Source organism: Malania oleifera, chromosome 9, assembly GCF_029873635.1.
Source record: "Malania oleifera isolate guangnan ecotype guangnan chromosome 9, ASM2987363v1, whole genome shotgun sequence".
In the NCBI taxonomy this organism is placed as follows: Eukaryota; Viridiplantae; Streptophyta; class Magnoliopsida; order Santalales; family Ximeniaceae; genus Malania; species Malania oleifera.
The window spans coordinates 76349816-76367846 of NC_080425.1; the positions used below are offsets into that span (position 1 = coordinate 76349816).

General features: G+C 38.7%; 1 protein-coding gene across 1 annotated transcript in view; it reads left to right on the top strand.

Moving 5' to 3' along the window:
* Nucleotides 1–2424, top strand: part of LOC131163511 (probable copper-transporting ATPase HMA5) — a 37623-nt gene extending 35199 nt beyond the window's left edge. Inside the window, exons 5-8 of the mRNA XM_058120105.1 lie at nucleotides 41–295; nucleotides 744–866; nucleotides 1308–1787; nucleotides 1861–2424. Coding sequence (XP_057976088.1) covers nucleotides 41–295; nucleotides 744–866; nucleotides 1308–1787; nucleotides 1861–2286 — 1284 coding nt within the window. The 3' untranslated portion in view covers nucleotides 2287–2424. The remainder of the gene's footprint in view (nucleotides 1–40; nucleotides 296–743; nucleotides 867–1307; nucleotides 1788–1860) is intronic.
* Nucleotides 2425–18031: the final 15607 nt, after the last annotated feature.

Genomic DNA, 18031 nt, shown 5'->3' on the forward strand with positions numbered 1-18031 from the left:
GGTGGAGTGATAAGTGTTAATTGATGGCAATTTGCTGCAGGTTATTGTTCTTTCCTTTTCCACGTGGCTTGCCTGGTTTTTGGCAGGAAAGTTCAATGGCTACCCAAAATCTTTGATACCATCTTCCATGGATAGCTTTGAGCTTGCATTACAGTTCGGCATTTCTGTTATGGTCATAGCCTGTCCTTGTGCTCTAGGCCTTGCAACTCCCACGGCTGTCATGGTTGGTACTGGAGTTGGTGCTTCTCAAGGTGTACTTATCAAGGGTGGCCAAGCTTTAGAGAGTGCACACATGGTAAGCATGCATTTTTTTCTTAATTATATATAATATAACATAATACTAGAAAAATTAGGAATAGGAGATAAAACTCAAATCCATTCCGTATCAACTAGGGAAAATAAATAACTAGGTTCAATTTATTTCCCGAGTGTAGGATGAATACTTCAAAATTTCTTAGTTCATGTCATGAAAGTGCTGCCGGTGGCACTATTTTAGAAAGAAAGTGGATTAACGAGGAAGATGTATAATTTGAACATGGACTGAGCATATTAAATGGGCTAGATTTCGTAATGTGGTAGCCAGATATGTTAACTTGTAAATTGTTAATCAGTTTCTTCTGGTAATTTTTCCATTGTCCCTTGACAGCGATGCCTGTTAGCATCTCAGTGTTTCTAGATTATAAATTACTATTTTAATTCAGATTTAATTCACAACAAAATCTTGATGCTTGTCCATATTGTAGGTGAATTGCATTGTGTTTGACAAAACAGGAACTCTCACAGTGGGGAAGCCAGTGGTTGTTAACACCAGGCTCTTGAAAAATATGGTGCTTCGAGAATTCTATGAACTGGTTGCAGCAGCAGAGGTAAGCTTTTTTATGTTGTGGACTTTATGCATTAGACAAACGATTGTATTTGGAGCAGCCATGTACGTTGATGGGTTTAGAAATCTTACGGCTGAGCTTGGGATTTGCCTGTTGGGCCTGTTTCAGAAACCAGAAGTTTGTTTCATCATATTCATACTGTGTACCAACGGGAACCATATTAGCAGTGATTCTGTGGAAACTAGTAACCTGACATTGAACCCCCACCCCCCCCCCCCCCCCCGGGGTCTCTCTCCCCCTCCCTTCCTGTCCCCTAGTCATACCAAGAACCAATTTTCACTGAACATTACACATATTATAGTCCAAACAAAGGTTATCCAGTGTGCCCAATTTTCCAGTATTCCTGACGACCTGTTAATTCATAACTAAAGTAGCTAGCCTAACAAAAGGGATTGAGGTGTGCGTATGATGTATCTGTACCAGGTGAACAGTGAGCATCCTTTAGCCAAAGCCATCATTGAGTACGGAAAGAAATTCAAGGACGGCGAAGAGAACCTTGCCTGGCCAGAAGTGCAAGATTTTGTTTCTGTTACGGGTCATGGTGTGAAAGCGACTGTCCGGAACAAGGAAATAATCGTGGGGAACAAGGGCATGATGTTGGACCACAGCATCCCAATTCCATCAGAAGCAGAAGATATCCTAGCTGAAACTGAAGACATGGCTCAGACTGGGATTCTAGTATCTATAGACAGGGAGATGACTGCCATTATAGCCATATCTGACCCATTGAAGCTTGGTGCTCAGGAGACCATTTCAATTCTGAAGTCCATGAATCTGAGGAGCATCATGGTGACTGGAGACAACTGGGGAACTGCAAATTCCATTGCCAAGGAGGTTGGCGTTGAAACTGTCGTTGCAGAAGCCAAGCCTGCTCAGAAAGCAGAAATGGTGAAGGATTTACAGGTATGCTGCTGAACAATGAGCATTGGCTCTGAACTGTTTCGTTTTCTGGTAAATTTGTGTCTTTAATCTGCAGGCTTCAGGCTACATTGTGGCAATGGTGGGAGATGGCATCAATGATTCACCAGCCCTTGTGGCTGCAGATGTTGGAATGGCAATTGGGGCTGGCACAGACATTGCCATTGAGGCAGCTGATATTGTCCTCATGAAGAGCCACTTGGAGGATGTGATAACTGCCATTGACCTTTCCAGGAAAACCTTTTTGCGGATTCGTTTGAACTACTTCTGGGCTTTAGGTTATAATGTCCTTGGGATTCCAATTGCGGCTGGAGTCTTTTTCCCATCCACCGGATTCCGTTTGCCGCCGTGGGTTGCTGGAGCTGCAATGGCGGCTTCCTCTGTCAGTGTTGTTTGTTGCTCTCTCTTGCTCAAAAATTACAGGAGACCAAAAATTTTAGACACCCTTGAGATACAAGGAATAATGGTGCAGTCAAATGATTGATAATACGGACCTTGATTGTGTTGCCACTACATACCTCTCCATGTGTTGGTAGATTCTTGTCCAAGATCAAGTTGGTGCAGTGCAGTTGACAAACCAATGAATATAATTTATAAATAGATTCCAGTGTTTGTGTTAGAATTTCTTGATCAAATTTTAAAAAGCTAAAGCTTCACCTTTTTTATACACCAAGGCAATATTTGATCGATAACGAAATCCAGCAGGGTAAACCCATCAGTAATTTTTTTGAAAAAAAAAATTAAATTAAACTTGTTAGGTTTGTGCATACAACACAATATTTTATTGTTATGTCTAGCAAGCCTCTCCCATCTTCAAGCGTTCTAAGGTTTGGTTCATGTGTCAACTTTTGGTTCAAAAAATATATTTTTAAAAAAGTTGGAAGATATTTGTAAAGATTTTATACATTCAATATTGTGAAATCATGCCTTGAGGTTGTGCGTAAATATGAAAAATAGAGAAAATAAAAAAAATAAAGAAGAATAATGAATCTACGTGGTTTAGTAATATGTTTATGTCCAGAGAAATCTTGTGCAATTTTCATTATATTATTAAACGAAAGATGTTTTAAGATTTCAACCTTGGCAAAAATATGTATAAATAACTCTATATAAAAAAATCCAAAGGTTCTCATATGATGGTATAATTACATTTCGCGCTAATTCAAATTTATTGCACCGTATCCACTTGTAATAGACTTCAAGTGGATACTCTAAATATGAGTCACAACTCAATAATTTGCTCCTTGGTGAATACTCACTACCTTGGAGTTTTTAGACTTACACTTCCGCTTGAAGTTACACATCACTAATTTAGTAATTAACAATATGGAGTAAGTTCAAGCAATGCGATAACTTCTCCTTAATAACAACTTTGTTAACATGTCAACTACATTTTCTTATGTGGCCACCTTAATCGACTAATTCCATTAGTACCAATTAACTCTTGATATAGTGATATTTGACTGCATTGTGCTTTGTTTTGACATGATACACTTGTTTCATTGCTAAGTAAATATCCTTACGATTGAAAATAAATGAATAGTCTACTCCTTTATGTCAAGTTCAGTTACCAATCTCTTCAATCACATCGCCTCCTTTGCAGCCTTTATCATTGCCATGCATTTTGTCTTAGTGATACAAATGCAACAATGGTCTGCAACATAGATTTCCAACAAATATGTCCATATGCTATAATAGTGTATACATAACTATGGTGGACCTCCTATCATCTAAATCTCTTGCATAATTTGCATCAACGAGTTCTTGTAATAAAGTTGAATCCTATTTTGTACCAACTCTATGCCAAAATCTGTAGCGCTTTTCATGTATCTAAAGACCCACCTCAAAGCACTCTAATGCTCGTTGCCTAGATTTATTATAAACTTATTCACCATACTAACTGTATGTTCAAGATTTGAATGAGTACAAACCATGACATACATCAAACAACCCCTTGCATTTGCATAATACCCTTGACATCTCTTCCATATCCTCCTTTGATATTGGACATTGTGTTGAAGATTGCTTAAAATGATTTGCCGTTGGGGTAGACACTAGCTTAGCATTGCTTATGCTAAATATTTCTAATACCTTCTCTATGCAAGCCTTTTGAAAGACCTAAAGCTTCCGATCTTTCTTGTCTCTTCATCTTTTTGTCCCAATGACCTTCTTTGTAGCACCAAGATCCTTTATCTCAAATTCCTTACTAAATAAGGATTTTAAACCATTGGATAACAAATATTCTTTACAACAATCAACATATAATAGTAAAAGGATAAAAAAACCATCAAATAGACTTCTAAAATAAGAACAACAATCTTACTCATAGGGGGTATATTCGATACTCATAATTTATGAATCAAAACGCTTGCACCATTGCCTTAGTGGTTGCTTCAGGCCATACAATGATTTTCACAATCAGCAAAGATAATTTTCCTTCCTAGGTGTTGGTCCAAGTGGCAACCCAATGGGGGGGTGAATTGGGTTTAAAAAATTAAAGTGCTTGATACTTAAATTTAAAGCAATTCAATCAAACCAAGAAAATACACAAATCTAAAAACAATTCAATCAAAGAGAGAGTGGAAGAGAAATACAAAAGATTTAATAGTGATTTGACTATTCTCGCTGTAGACACCCCATTTTGCCTGACCATTATATAGAAAAATTTAGATTTTTTTTAAGAAAAAAAAATATTTTTTTTGTTTTAAAATTGCTAAGCATAATTAGATTGATTTTCTTGTTCGACTGGGTGATTTAAGTTTTTTGGAAAAAAAAAATGTTATAAAAAACAAGGGAGGTGTCGTCTAAGATCTTGGCCTAGCAGTTGCTCTCTTGGTGGATATTCCAATTTACTCATTCTCATTGCCCTGAGGTAAGTATCCATTCACTAAGGGGTATTATAGAATCCTTTTTTTTTTTTTTTTATTTTTTAACTATCTTTCTTTTGCATTCATAAAATATTGCCAAAAAAATACAATAAAAAAAAAACAAAAAACAAAAAACAAAACAAAAACAAAAAAACAAAAAGAGCAGCCCTCAGTCGTCCTTGAAGCTCCAATCAAGCCCTCCTTTCATGAGATCTTGCATTTGCACACACAAAAGACCAAAGCTCAAGTTGGCTGCAGCCCAAGTTTCAAATTTGAGGCCCACGGTGGGCTTGTGTTCAATTTAAGGCCCAATTTGGGCTTACTTTACATTTTGTGGCCAATTGTGGGCCTATGCTGAACTTAAAGCCCAATTGGGGCTATTTTCTTTAAAATTTCAAAGCCCCCAAATTTGCCTAGCCTAACCTTTAGAGATCTCTTCCAGCAAGCAGCCCCTTTTCCTCTTTGTTCCACCAACTAGCCCCTAGCAAATCAAGAGCTAATGAGGGTCTAGCCCCCTCCTTTAGCCTATAAATAGGGAAATTGAAGAGAGAGCAAGGGAGGACACCATTGAGAGTGACTCGAGCAACAAAAAACAGAGTGAAGAAGAGTGTTCAGAGAAAGAGAACATCCTGGAGAGGGATAAAAGCCACTTGGGTAGCAAAGAGAAGAAACTAAGTAAGGAGGAAAGCAGGCAAAAGGGTATTCAAAGAGTGAAGGAAAAATAGAAAGGGCACTAGAGAAAGAAGCTAAAGAGAAGAATCTGAAGAGAGGAGAGATCTTTTTGATAGATAATAGAGGCCAGGTCTTTGAGGTAAATGCCCTAAATTTCTCTTGTAAAAATGATGTTCTAGCCCTTTTGAATCAATGTATGGGTGAATGACTGTATTGCAATAGAATGGATGGAAGCTTTGGTTCATTGTGCGATTGAAGAGGTTGTGTCTTTAAAAAAAAAAAAATCAGATTGCAAAGTTTAGAATAAACAAGTTTGCAAAAATTGGAATTGATCTATGAAGAAAAGTGAATTTACCAATAGCATGATTAGTTATTTTAGTACCCAAAGCACCCCAACCAAGCCCCTTAATTCCCTCAACCAAAATTCAAAACCTAAATAAAAATACCTCAACCAAGCCCCAAAACTTTACCAAAACCAAGTAGGCCCTATCAAATGTCTTGAAAATTTGGGTAAACTTGACTTGAATATCCCTAAAATACTTAATTACCCAAGTTAACCTAACTCAAGTACTCAGGTCAAACTACGCACGACTTGGGTTAGTAGACCCGAAACTGAGTTAGACCTAATGCAAATACTCGGGTCAACCGAACCCAAGTACCTAAGCCAACCCTACCTTGACCCAAGGACCTGGGTTAACCCTAACCCGAGGCAACCATACCTATGTAAACCAAAACCCAAACCTACCCTAACTCAAAACCCAGGCCCAAACTGAAACCTAAGTCCAATACCCTAAGTCAAACCTTGCCTTGCCAACCCAAACCCAAATTTAAATACTTCCAACATACTATAATTTAAAACCAACTCAACTTGAACTACCCAAACCCAATCTGAAATCCTTGCCCCACTAAATTAATTTGAAAGCTCTAAAAGGGTGAATATTTGTCAAGGTGGAGATCGTTGAGTTGTGGCTCATATTCAGAGAGTATAGTCTAAAAGCTCCAAAGTGATGAATATTCAACAAGGTAGAGATTGTTGAGTTGTGACTCATATTATAAGGTATACACTTGAAGGCTATTACAAACTAGAGTCATGCATGGTGCAATACAATTGTATATCATATGAGGGTAAGGTACATTATATTAAAGCCATAGTGCAATACAACTATCTATCGTATGAGGGGGTACAATATATTAGAATTATGGTGCAAATACAACTATATCATATCATAGGATACAGTATGTTAGAGTCATGGTACAATACAACTATATATCATATGAGGGGGTATAGAATGTTAGAGTCATGGTGCAATATAACTATATATCTTATTAGGATTTGTAACGCCCCGACCCTCTAGGTGGGCCTAGAGTGCTACTATACATACATAACATGCATATCTCTTATACCATACATATACTATCAGCCCAAATAAGGGAAATCGGGTGTCTCATATTGAACATCACATTCACATACAGCGGAAGACATAAACATACATCATCTAATAAATCTAACCAGAGTTTCTAACTTTTTTCTCATATACATCCATACATACTAAAAACACAACCTACTATTACAAACCCCAAAGGATATCCTTGCCAAAGCCCGGTACATATACAAAAACTTACATAAACTAATAAAAACACTATGCTCCAGAATACCTTAAGAAGTCTAGGACCAGTTTCCTGTAGGACCTGAAATAAGATTTGTGTATTAGGGTGAGACACTTCTCAGTAAGGTAGATCATATTACATCAATGTGTGACTACATGAGTTTATTCCAATAGAAATCAATTACACATTTAAATCAGTCACAACCCTGTGATATAGAAGATATATATATATATATATATATATATATATATATATATATATATATAAATCCTGCATAAGATAATTCGACTCATTACAAGCGAAAGACTCTGAGGTTGGGATAGGGTACAGGCCCATACACTGTACGATCCCTCGACTCGGTACTCAAAGCTGTAACTTTGCCCATTTTATTTTTAAATCATGTATATGCCTAATGAACTCATCTTAGCTTTGAAACATCATATCAACACTATTTACTTCCTCCATGGTACGAGTTGTGCGTTTATAATGCTCTAATCTAGACCTGGGGGCACCAAGCTAGTCACGCTACTCTCTCCAGTATGAATTGGCCTACACCACCCTAGTCCATGATCAACCAGTGGCCCTTCTTAAAAAGTTGACTAGTTCAATACCCACACTCAAGAATAGCGTGTGGTCACTGTATCTCTCATGCTAGCAACGGTACTGTGATTTCTTGGTAACAAGCTTTCTCAAGCGGTTCATATATCATATATATAATTTATATTAAAAGGACAGTAACCTATTTTCATTCATAAAGCATTTAAGCAGTTCCAGTATTTTTCACAATTCATTCTTTATTCTTTCATTCATTGGTATAAATCAGCACACACAACTCTCGATTTAACCTTGGTACGTTCATCTCTCGGTATTTAACCGACATCTCTTTTCTACATTTTTTTATAACAATTTGGAACTCCAGTTCCCATATCTCATAATCATATGTCTCAATTTAGTATATTTCCATTTAACATCTCATGTCACAACCATTTGGTTTAAAAAGCATTAGCATAGTGTATGGTTTGAAAAACACAATTTAAATAAAAAAACAAGGGTTTCAAGCACCTCCTACTTTAGGTTTAATACAAAGAAATGAGTTTTAGGAAAAATGGAGGCCATACCCTAAAACCCTAATTTTACCAAAACCGTAAAATCGAAAAACCGGCAATTCCATCCGGTGAAATTTTCCAATTAAGTAGTCATATAGTACATAGTATCATAACCTACAGTTCTACCGGTTTAGATTTCAAAAATAACTGATGTAAATAAATTCCCTTACCTATTTCCTGAAAAACACTCGAGACGCTCGAAAACTAAGATCAATAATCTACTCCGCTAAACTTGTAGATATTCGCTCCCTAATCGTCATAGTAACTTCCGATCATTGAAATGGGCAACGAACGACGAAATATCAAAGAGAAAGAGACGTTGGGCGTGGGTTCTAAAGAGAGAAAGAGAGGAATTAAGTTTCTTAATGAAGAAGCAAACAAAATATCTTATTTATAGACCCCTTGACCCGGTCAAATTCGTCGACGAGCCACATAAGGTCGTTCATTGACGAAGGAAGGACCTCGTCGATGAACCCTAAGCCTGATATTTTTCGGACGTTCTGGATCTCTTCATCGACGAAGCTTTGAATTTCGTTGACGAAATTAAGAAGGCCCTTCGTCGACAAGAACATGCAGTTCGTCGACAAAGTCTACTGAAATATCCCGTTTTCCTTTTCTTATTTATAATCCTTGTTTTATGGGTTCGGGTCTCTACAATCTCCCCTCCTTATAAAAATTTCGTGCTCGAAATTTGCTAACAATTTTCTATCACATCATCTGAACTACCACTGCTCTAACTCTAGAAAGAGTCGTCAGCCACCTATATAGCAGCCCCGCCCCAAATTTATTACCTGCCCTCTCTTATGATAGAGGAATACCGTGGTCACACATAATGTCTCGGGAGATTACAATATTCATAAAAAACTCTCCCGGAGACCATATATACATTAAACCTGAACAAACCTGCTCTTTTAAACATAAACACAAACTACTTACTTGCCATTTTGCTTACCTATCTAGCTCTGAACATCTCTGAATAACTGAGGATACTTTTGACGTATCTCTGACTCTAACTCCTATAAGGCCTCTTCTACTGTGTGGTTACGCCACAACACTTTCACTAATTGTATCTCCTTAGTACGCAACTTCTGTACCTTCTGATCCAGAATCTGAACTGGTACCTCCTCATATGCTAACGCATCACCGATCTCCAGAGGTTCATAACTTAGTACGTGCGAAGGGTCTGACACGTACTTCCTTAGCACTGATACGTGAAACATGTCATAAACTCTGGATAGTGTTGTGGGTAACATCACTCGATAAGCAACTGCACCTATCCTTTCTAGGATCTCAAATGGACCAATATACCGAGGGCTTAACTTCCCTTTATTCCCAAACCTCATCATCCCTTTCATCGGGGCGATCCTTAGGAATATCATATCCCCTACCTCAAACTCTAACTCCTGTTGGTGAGTATCAGCATAACCCTTTTGCCGACTCTGTGCTACTCAAATTCTTTCCCTAATTAGCTCGACATTTGCAAAGGTCTATTGAATCAGTTCCGATCCCAAAATCTGTCACTCGCCTACCTTATCCCAGTATAATAAAGATCGACACCGGTGACCATACAAAGCCTCATAGGGTGCCATCTCTATACTGGCTTGGTAACTGTTATTATATGCGAATTCCATGAGTGGTAGATACTGAATCCAACTATCCCCAAAATCCAATACACACGCCCGCAACATATCCTCTAAAGTCTGAATAGTTCTCTCGAATTGTCCATCCTTCTGCAGTTGAAATGATGTATTGAATGTGAGCTGCGATCCCAAGGCATCCTGTAAACTCTTCCAGAAATGAGAGGTAAATCTTGGGTCTCGATCTGAAACAATAGAAACAGAGATGTCGTGGAGTCGTACAATCTCTTGCACATATAGCTATGCTAGCCTATTTATGGAATAGCTGACTCTGATGGAAATGAAGTGCGCAGTCTTCATCAACCAATCCACTACAACCCATATGACATTCTATCCATGCACCGCTGCAGGTAACCCCGATACAAAATCCATCGAGATATGCTCCCACTTCCACTTGGGAATGTTAAGTGGTTAAAGTGTTCTTGTGGGCCTCTAGTGCTCTACTTTGACCTGCTGGCATGTCAGGCACTGCTCTACAAAATGGGCGATTTATCTTTTCATGTTAGACCACCAGAAAGATTCCCTCAGATCCCCATACATCTTTGTGCTCCCTGGATGTACTATGTAGAGCGAACGATGCGCCTCCTCTAGAATAACCTGCTTAATATCAGCATCATTCGGTACACAAATCCTGGTATGGAATCTTAATACCCCATCGCCTAAGATGTTGAAATCTGGCTTTAAACCATTCTGAACCCCTTCCATAACTTCTATCAACTATGTGTCTTACTTTTGAGCAGCTTTGATTCTCTCACGTAAAGCTAGCTGAATAATTAAACTAGTAATGAATGCCTGTGGATCCTCATCAACCAATTCCATTCCCAACCTCTCCATATCCATCATGATTTGAGGTTGCGTAACAACTACTGAGATCAACGCGTCCACTGACTTTCAACTTAATGCATCAGCTACCATATTAGTTTTTCCTAGGTGGTAACTAATGGTGCAGTCATAGTTTTTAATCAGCTCAAGCCATCTACGTTGCCTCATGTTCAGCTCCTTATGGGTGAAGAAGTATTTGAGGCTCTTATGATCTGTAAAGATCTCATACCTTTCACCATATAGGTAGTGTCGATAGATCTTTAATGCAAAAACAACAGTTGCAAGCTCCAAATCATTCGTAGGGTAGTTCTTCTCGTACTTCTTGAGTTGGCGAGAAGCATAAGCGATAACCTTACCCCGTTGCATCAAAACACACCCAAGTCCTTTCTAGGATGCATCATTGTATATCATATAACCATCATCCCCTGACGGAATGGTCAATACTGAAGCAGTAACTAAATGTTGCTTCAACTCCTGAAAACTCTGTTCACACTCCCCAGTCCACCCAAATATACTATTCTTCCTCGTAAGCTGTGTCAGAGGACCCGATAGTTTAGAAAAGCCCTTGATGAACCAACGATAATACCCGGCCAAACCAAAGAAACTCCGAACCTCATTGACATTCCTTGGTCTTGTCCATTCAACCACCGCCTCTACCTTGCTCAAATCCACTGATATTCCTTCCTTGGACACTACGTGCCCTAGAAATGCAACCTGTTCTAGCCAAAACTTGCATTTCTTCAATTTAGTGAAAAACTTCTTCTTCCTAAGTACCTGAAGAACCAATCTCATATGAGTCTCATGCTCTGTTGGGCTCTTAGAATAGACCAGAATATCATCGATGAACACCACCACGAACCTATTTAAGTACTCGTGGAACACCCTATTCATCAGGTCCATGAATACGGCAAGAGCATTTGTCAAGCTAAACGGCATAACCAAAAATTCGTAATGGCCATACCAGGTTCGAAAAGCTGTCTTCGGTATATCCTCCAATTTTACCTTCAGTTGATGATACCTGGATCGTAAATCGAACTTAGAGAAGATTTGTGTGCTTTGTAGCTAGTCAAACAGATCATCGATTCTGGGTAACGGATATTTATTCTTCATTGTTACCTTGTTAATCTCTCTGTAGTCGATGCACATCCTCATCAACCCATCCTTCTTCTTCACAAACAGTATCGGTGCTCCCCAGGGTAAAACACTTAGTCAGATGTAACTCTTATCTAGTAGCTCATGTAGCTGCTCCTTCAATTCCCTCAATTATGTAGTCATACGATATGAAGCCTTTGAAATCAGTGTCGTGCCTGGAGTCAACTTTATAGCAAAGTCCACCTCACGATCAAGAGGCAATCCCGACAAGTCCTCTGGAAACACATCTGGGAACTCACTTACTATGGGAATCTCCTCTAGCTTAAGTTCTTCTCTTGGCATCTCTTTTGAAAATGCCAGGTACCCCTGGCATCCTTTCAGAAGTAATTTCATAACCTGAATAGCTGAAAGGATCCGTGGTGCAAAATGCACACATGACCCTATGAACTTGAATTCCTGCTCCCTGGGAGGCTTGAATACTACCTCTCTCATGTGGCAATCGATGCTGGCATAACTGGCTGATAGTCAGTCCATGCCAAGAATGATATCGAAGTTGTGCATATCAAACATAATTAAACTGACTAGTAATACTCTCCCTGAATCTCTACTGGGAAATCCCGAATCACCTTACTACATACGACTACAGACCCTGACGGTGTAGTCACTACTAATTCACCATCTTACAGTTGTACCTCTAACCCACATAGTTTGACGAATCCCTGAGAAATAAAGGAATGTGTCGCTCCTGAATCAAATAATATTATAGCTTTATTCAAAAGCATATAAATATTACCTGTCACCACATCTCTGGCATTCTCCGCGTTGCTTGGAGTTAGGGAATACACCCTTTCCTGGGCTATACCCCTCTGAAATCCACCACATGGTGCTTGAGTACCTCCTTTATATAGCTATTGTGGGGGTGTGTTGCTCCTCGGCATGCCAAAATCACGCATCAGATGTCCTGGCTTACCACACCGATAGCAAACACCTGAACCCATCAGGCACTTCCCTGCATGCTGCTTGCCGCAAGTAGGACAAGCTGAGGAAGATATGGTACCCTGCGATGTACCACCGCCAGTCCCTCGCCGCTTGCCTTCATCACCACTATATTTCTTCCAAGTGCCCTGCCTCGCACCTGAATAAGAACTGGGAGGCGCTGGCCTCTTCTTCGAGATCTGAACCTCGGTATCGTCCTGTAGGCTCTCCTCTTCCACAGTGGCTTTATCCACTAGAGTAGCAAAGTCCTAAATCTGCAATATCGTCGTATGCTTCCGAATCTCATTCTTCACACCCCTCTCAAACTTCCAAGCTTTCCTCACCTCATTTGGTACCATAAACGGAGCAAAGCATGATAACTCCATGAATTGGGCAGCATATTGCTGAACTGACAATTGCCCCTGAGTTAGAATCATAAACTCCTCCATCTTTGCGTTCCTAATAGTGGTTGGAAATTACCGCTCAAAGAACACTTCTCTAAAATGACCCCATGTCATCACCACTAGTACCGGTTGATGCTCCTCCAGCATCCTTACCAATTCCCACCACCTCTCAGTTTCTCCAGTAAATTTGAACATCGCATAAGCCACCTTATGCTCTTCCGTACAACACTGAACAGCCAAGATCTTCTCGATCTCCCAAACCAATTCTTTGCTCGGATCGGGTTTGCACTCCCTACGAAGGTAGGAGGCTTCAGTCGAGTGAACTAGTCAATAGAACATCCCATCTCAACTGTGGGACGGTCCTACCCCCTAGAAGTTCGCACGACTTTAGCCATAATGTAACAACCTCCTTATAAAGATAAATTCTCTACTATTTTAAATTAACACAATTTCCTACATAGCGGAAAGCAAATAGCATGAAACACAACCTTATATATATATATATATATATATATATATATATATATATATATATATATATATATACACAATACCAAAGTGTCTAAATATTCCATAAATATTACATATTATACTGTACTCTCAAGAACTGCTCTTACTAATACTAGGGCTAACAAAATTGTACCCCAAAAACACTCACCCTAAAAAGGACAGACTAACAACTCCTCTATCTGCGAGCCTACTCCGCTTGCCCAACTGGCTCACCTAAAAAATAATTTAACACTGGAATGAGCCAAAGTTTAGTAAGACGAAACATGTTATCACTAGTGTGTGACTACTGAGATGTAGATCTGTAAAAATTAATCCAAGTTATGAGTAGTACAAAGAACTAAAACTGAAAATGCTGATACTACATAACATAATATAAAACCTTTAACTACATAATTTCACATGTCAAACTATATGAAATAACTTTTCATAATAATACTACTAATTCGAAAAATCTGATAATACCATAATATCTGAGAATATTTCCCTGGATGGCTGTATGTTATGATTTAACCCCTCATGACAGGGTTGTGCGGCCCAACGGCTGGATCTATCCTGGTTGGCCTACCAGGGTAAACCACTCTACTCCTCGGTCAAATCAGCCCTCTTCAACCCATATCTGATGGGGAGCTTGTCCATAACTAGGCACGATCGACCTCATACTACTTACTATCTGAGTTAAGTGGTTGCACTCTGAACTGAATATCTGTATATCTGTAGCTACGGTACCATGCTCTACTGTATGGTTCAACAGGGTCTGATACTATATAATATATTTCTGTATACAACTATCTGATTTACCATGATTCTGAAATAATTGTATTAACCATGACACTGAAATAAACTGTGACTGTGTCAACTATATTTCTAAATTGAACTGTAATCTGTAAGTCATGATACTGAAAATTTTATAATTATGGTACTGAAAACTGTATAATCATGGTATTCTATAATTACTATAAAACATATCCACTGGCTGTATATTTTGTAAAACATACCCTGAAAATACTATAAAACATGCTTCTGTACTATATTTACATTCTCAAGCCACACAGTAGTTTAATACATAATATTCATAATTAATAAACTATATAAAGTCCTGCTGTGAATAATAACTTGGTAAAAATATACATTTTATACTGGAAATCATTTTAGAGCTACCTAGCATAACATATTTCTCTTACCAAATTATCGAAATGCCCCCATTGTATACTGATCCTACACCCGCAGGGCTTCCTATTCCACACCTTGAAAACCACATTTTCCAGAAAAGAATATCAATGTTTCTTGGCCTACATCATTTCCTACAACTTCCAGAAGGTCAAAAACTAAATAAAAGACCCTACCTTGATTCTGGGGAGAAATTCGACTCAATCCCACCAATGATCCGCCCCAGAAAACTTGAAGAGAGCTCTGCTTGGAGCGTTGTGGTGGCCTTAGATCGTCGATCCGGTGACTGACGGAACCGAAATCGAAGAAAAAGGGAGGAAGAACCATCCAAGAGAGAGAGAGAGAGAGAGAGGAGAGATTTATGCCAAAAATTATGCGTATAAACCAAGTTTAGGCTATTTATACTGCAGGGCTTCGTCAACGAGCCACGTCACCTCGTCGACGAGGTCAAGAGACAATTCTTCGACGAACCCTACCCTTTGTCGATGAAATTTAGAGTCGCCCAAACATCCTCTCGGTATTTTCTTGTCGACAAAGCTCGCCCTTGTCGACGAGGTCCTGCTATACCCTCATCGACGAATCCCCTATATTCGTCGACGAGGACCATGGAAAAATTTTTGGTTATTACCCCCAAAGTGCAATGTCGTCGACGAACGAGAAGTTTGCCGCCTCCTTCTATTTCTTTTTCCATTTCCATCCTTCTTTATTATTTAAATACCATTATTCTTCGAGTCACTACACATAAGCTATTGAGCGAAGTCCCGCAACACTACTGTGGAGTCACTGCTTGCCTCATGACCAGCCGCTTCACTGCTACTGCCTTTGGCATTAGCAGTATTATCCTCGAACTCCATCCTAAGGAAACAATTGAGAAAATTGTTTAGAATCTCCATACCCTACATATCTGCTATAACTACAATACTATAAGACTCATTTCAATAAATTAACATTCCTAATAATGACATACTCTACTAACTTGATACTCTCATTCTAGCTCAAGTGCCGCCCCTCCACTTGGAAAAAAAACTGTCAATGGATTACCGTGATTTTCTGAACCCGTCGACTGATCCAGAAAAAACATAGAAGTCCGTCAATGGAAATTCTATCTCCAGGTCTATGAAGCAAAACTCGAAAGTCCTATCCCCATCCTATACTCTGGTAAAGTTATCCAACTTAGTCTGCAGAACCTAACAACCTAAGGTCTGAACATTTCCATAACCAGTCAATGTGAACTTCATCACACTTCTGGCTGGTAAATGCTCTGATACCAATGTAACGTCCCCCCCCCCTTTTTGGGCGTTGTCACTTTCCTTATGGGCCTTGCGCGCATGGCAACAACAAGTACCTATGAGAGCACTCACCAAGCACCCTACCTTGTACGATAGGCCTACTCAGCAAGCCCCTGGGCAGAGATTCCTACTTTGCCACAATCATTCATAAGCAAGAGTTCCTGGGAATCAGAGGTAACTACCCCTTTGCTCTGATACCAACTGTAACGCCCTGACCCTCTAGGTGGGCTCGGAGTGCTACTATACATACATAACATGCATATCTCTGATACCATACATATACTACCCACCCAAATAAGGGAAATCGGGTGTCTCATACTGAACTTCACATTCACATACAACGGAAGACATAAACGTACATCATCTAAAAAATCTTACTAAATTTTATAATTGTTTCCTCACATACATCCATACATACTAAAAACATAACCTGCTATTACAAACCCCAAAGGATATCCTGGACAAAGCCCATTACATATACAAAAACTTATATAAACTAACAAAAACACTACGCTCCAGAATCCCTCTAGAAGTCTAGGACCGGTTTCTTCTAGAACCTGAAATAAGATTTGTATATTGGGGTGAGACACTTCTCAATAAGGTAGATCATATTATATCAGTGTGTGACTACATGAGTTTATTCCAGTAAAAATCAATTACACATTTAAATCATTCACAAACCTATGATATAGAAGATATATATATATATATATCCTGCATAAGATAATTCAACTCAACCTCGGGTATATATATATATAATACATAAGATAATTCGACTCATTACAAGCGAAAGTTCCTGAGGTTGGGGTAGGGTACATGCCTATACATTGTACAATCCTCGGCTCGATACTCAAAGCTGTAACTTTGCCCATTTTATTTTTAAATCATGTATATGCCTAATGAACTCATCTCAACTTTGAAACATCATATCAACACCATTTACTTCCCCCATGGTATGGGTTGTGCATTTATAATGCTCTGATCTAGACTTGGGGGCACTAGACTAGTCACGCTACTCTCTCCAATCTGACTTGGCCTACACCACCCTGTTCCGTGATCAACCAGTGGCTCTTCTTACCAAGTCGACTAGTTTGATGCCCATACTCAAAATAACGTGTGGTTGCACTATATATCTCATGCTAGCAATGATACCATGCTTTCTTGGTAACAAGCTTTCTCAAGTGGCTCATATATCATATATACAATTTATATCGAAAGGACAGTAACCTGTTTTCATTCATAAAGCATTTAATCAGTTCCAGTATTTTTCACAATTCATTCATTCATTCATTCGTTTATTCTTTCATTCATTGGTATAAACCGGCACACACAGCTCTCGGTTTAACCTTGGTACATACATCTCTTGGTATTTAACCAGCATCTCTTTTCTACATTTTCTGATAACAATTTGGAACTCCAGTTCCCATATGTCATAATCACATTTCTCAATTCAGTATATTTCCATTTAACATCTCATGTCACAACCATTTGGTTTAAAAAGCATTAGCATAACGTATGGTTCGAAAAACACAATTTAAATAAAAAAACAAGGGTTTCAAGTTGTAGTAACTTGGAAAAAAATTAATATTAATTATTAATTAATTAAATATTATTTAATTGAATTAATTAAATTATGTTATATGAAGGTTATATATATATATATATATATAATATTATTATAATATATAATAAAGTAAAAAAAAAAAAGAATGAATAACATCAGGAAGCTTCTCAACTTCCTGATTTCAATTAAATGGAATTATAGAGGAAGAACGCCCCCCCTGAGAATATGATATCTCTCTCTCTCTGTCCTCTGTCACCTCCTTCTCTCTCCCCTCATTTTCTCGGCCAATATTTGGCCAATTAGAAAATCGAAGATATCATTGGATTCCTATCTCTACCACCGACATTTCTACTCAAACGGATTTGTCATAGGAGCGCCATAGGCACAACTCCTAGGGAAAGGTATACTCCCTCGCTTTCCTTAATTTCTTCTTAAATCTTCAGCTATATCGATGATTGGACACCACCACGGGGCCCTAATCTCAATCGTCCTCATTTTGGCTGAAGCAAATTTTCA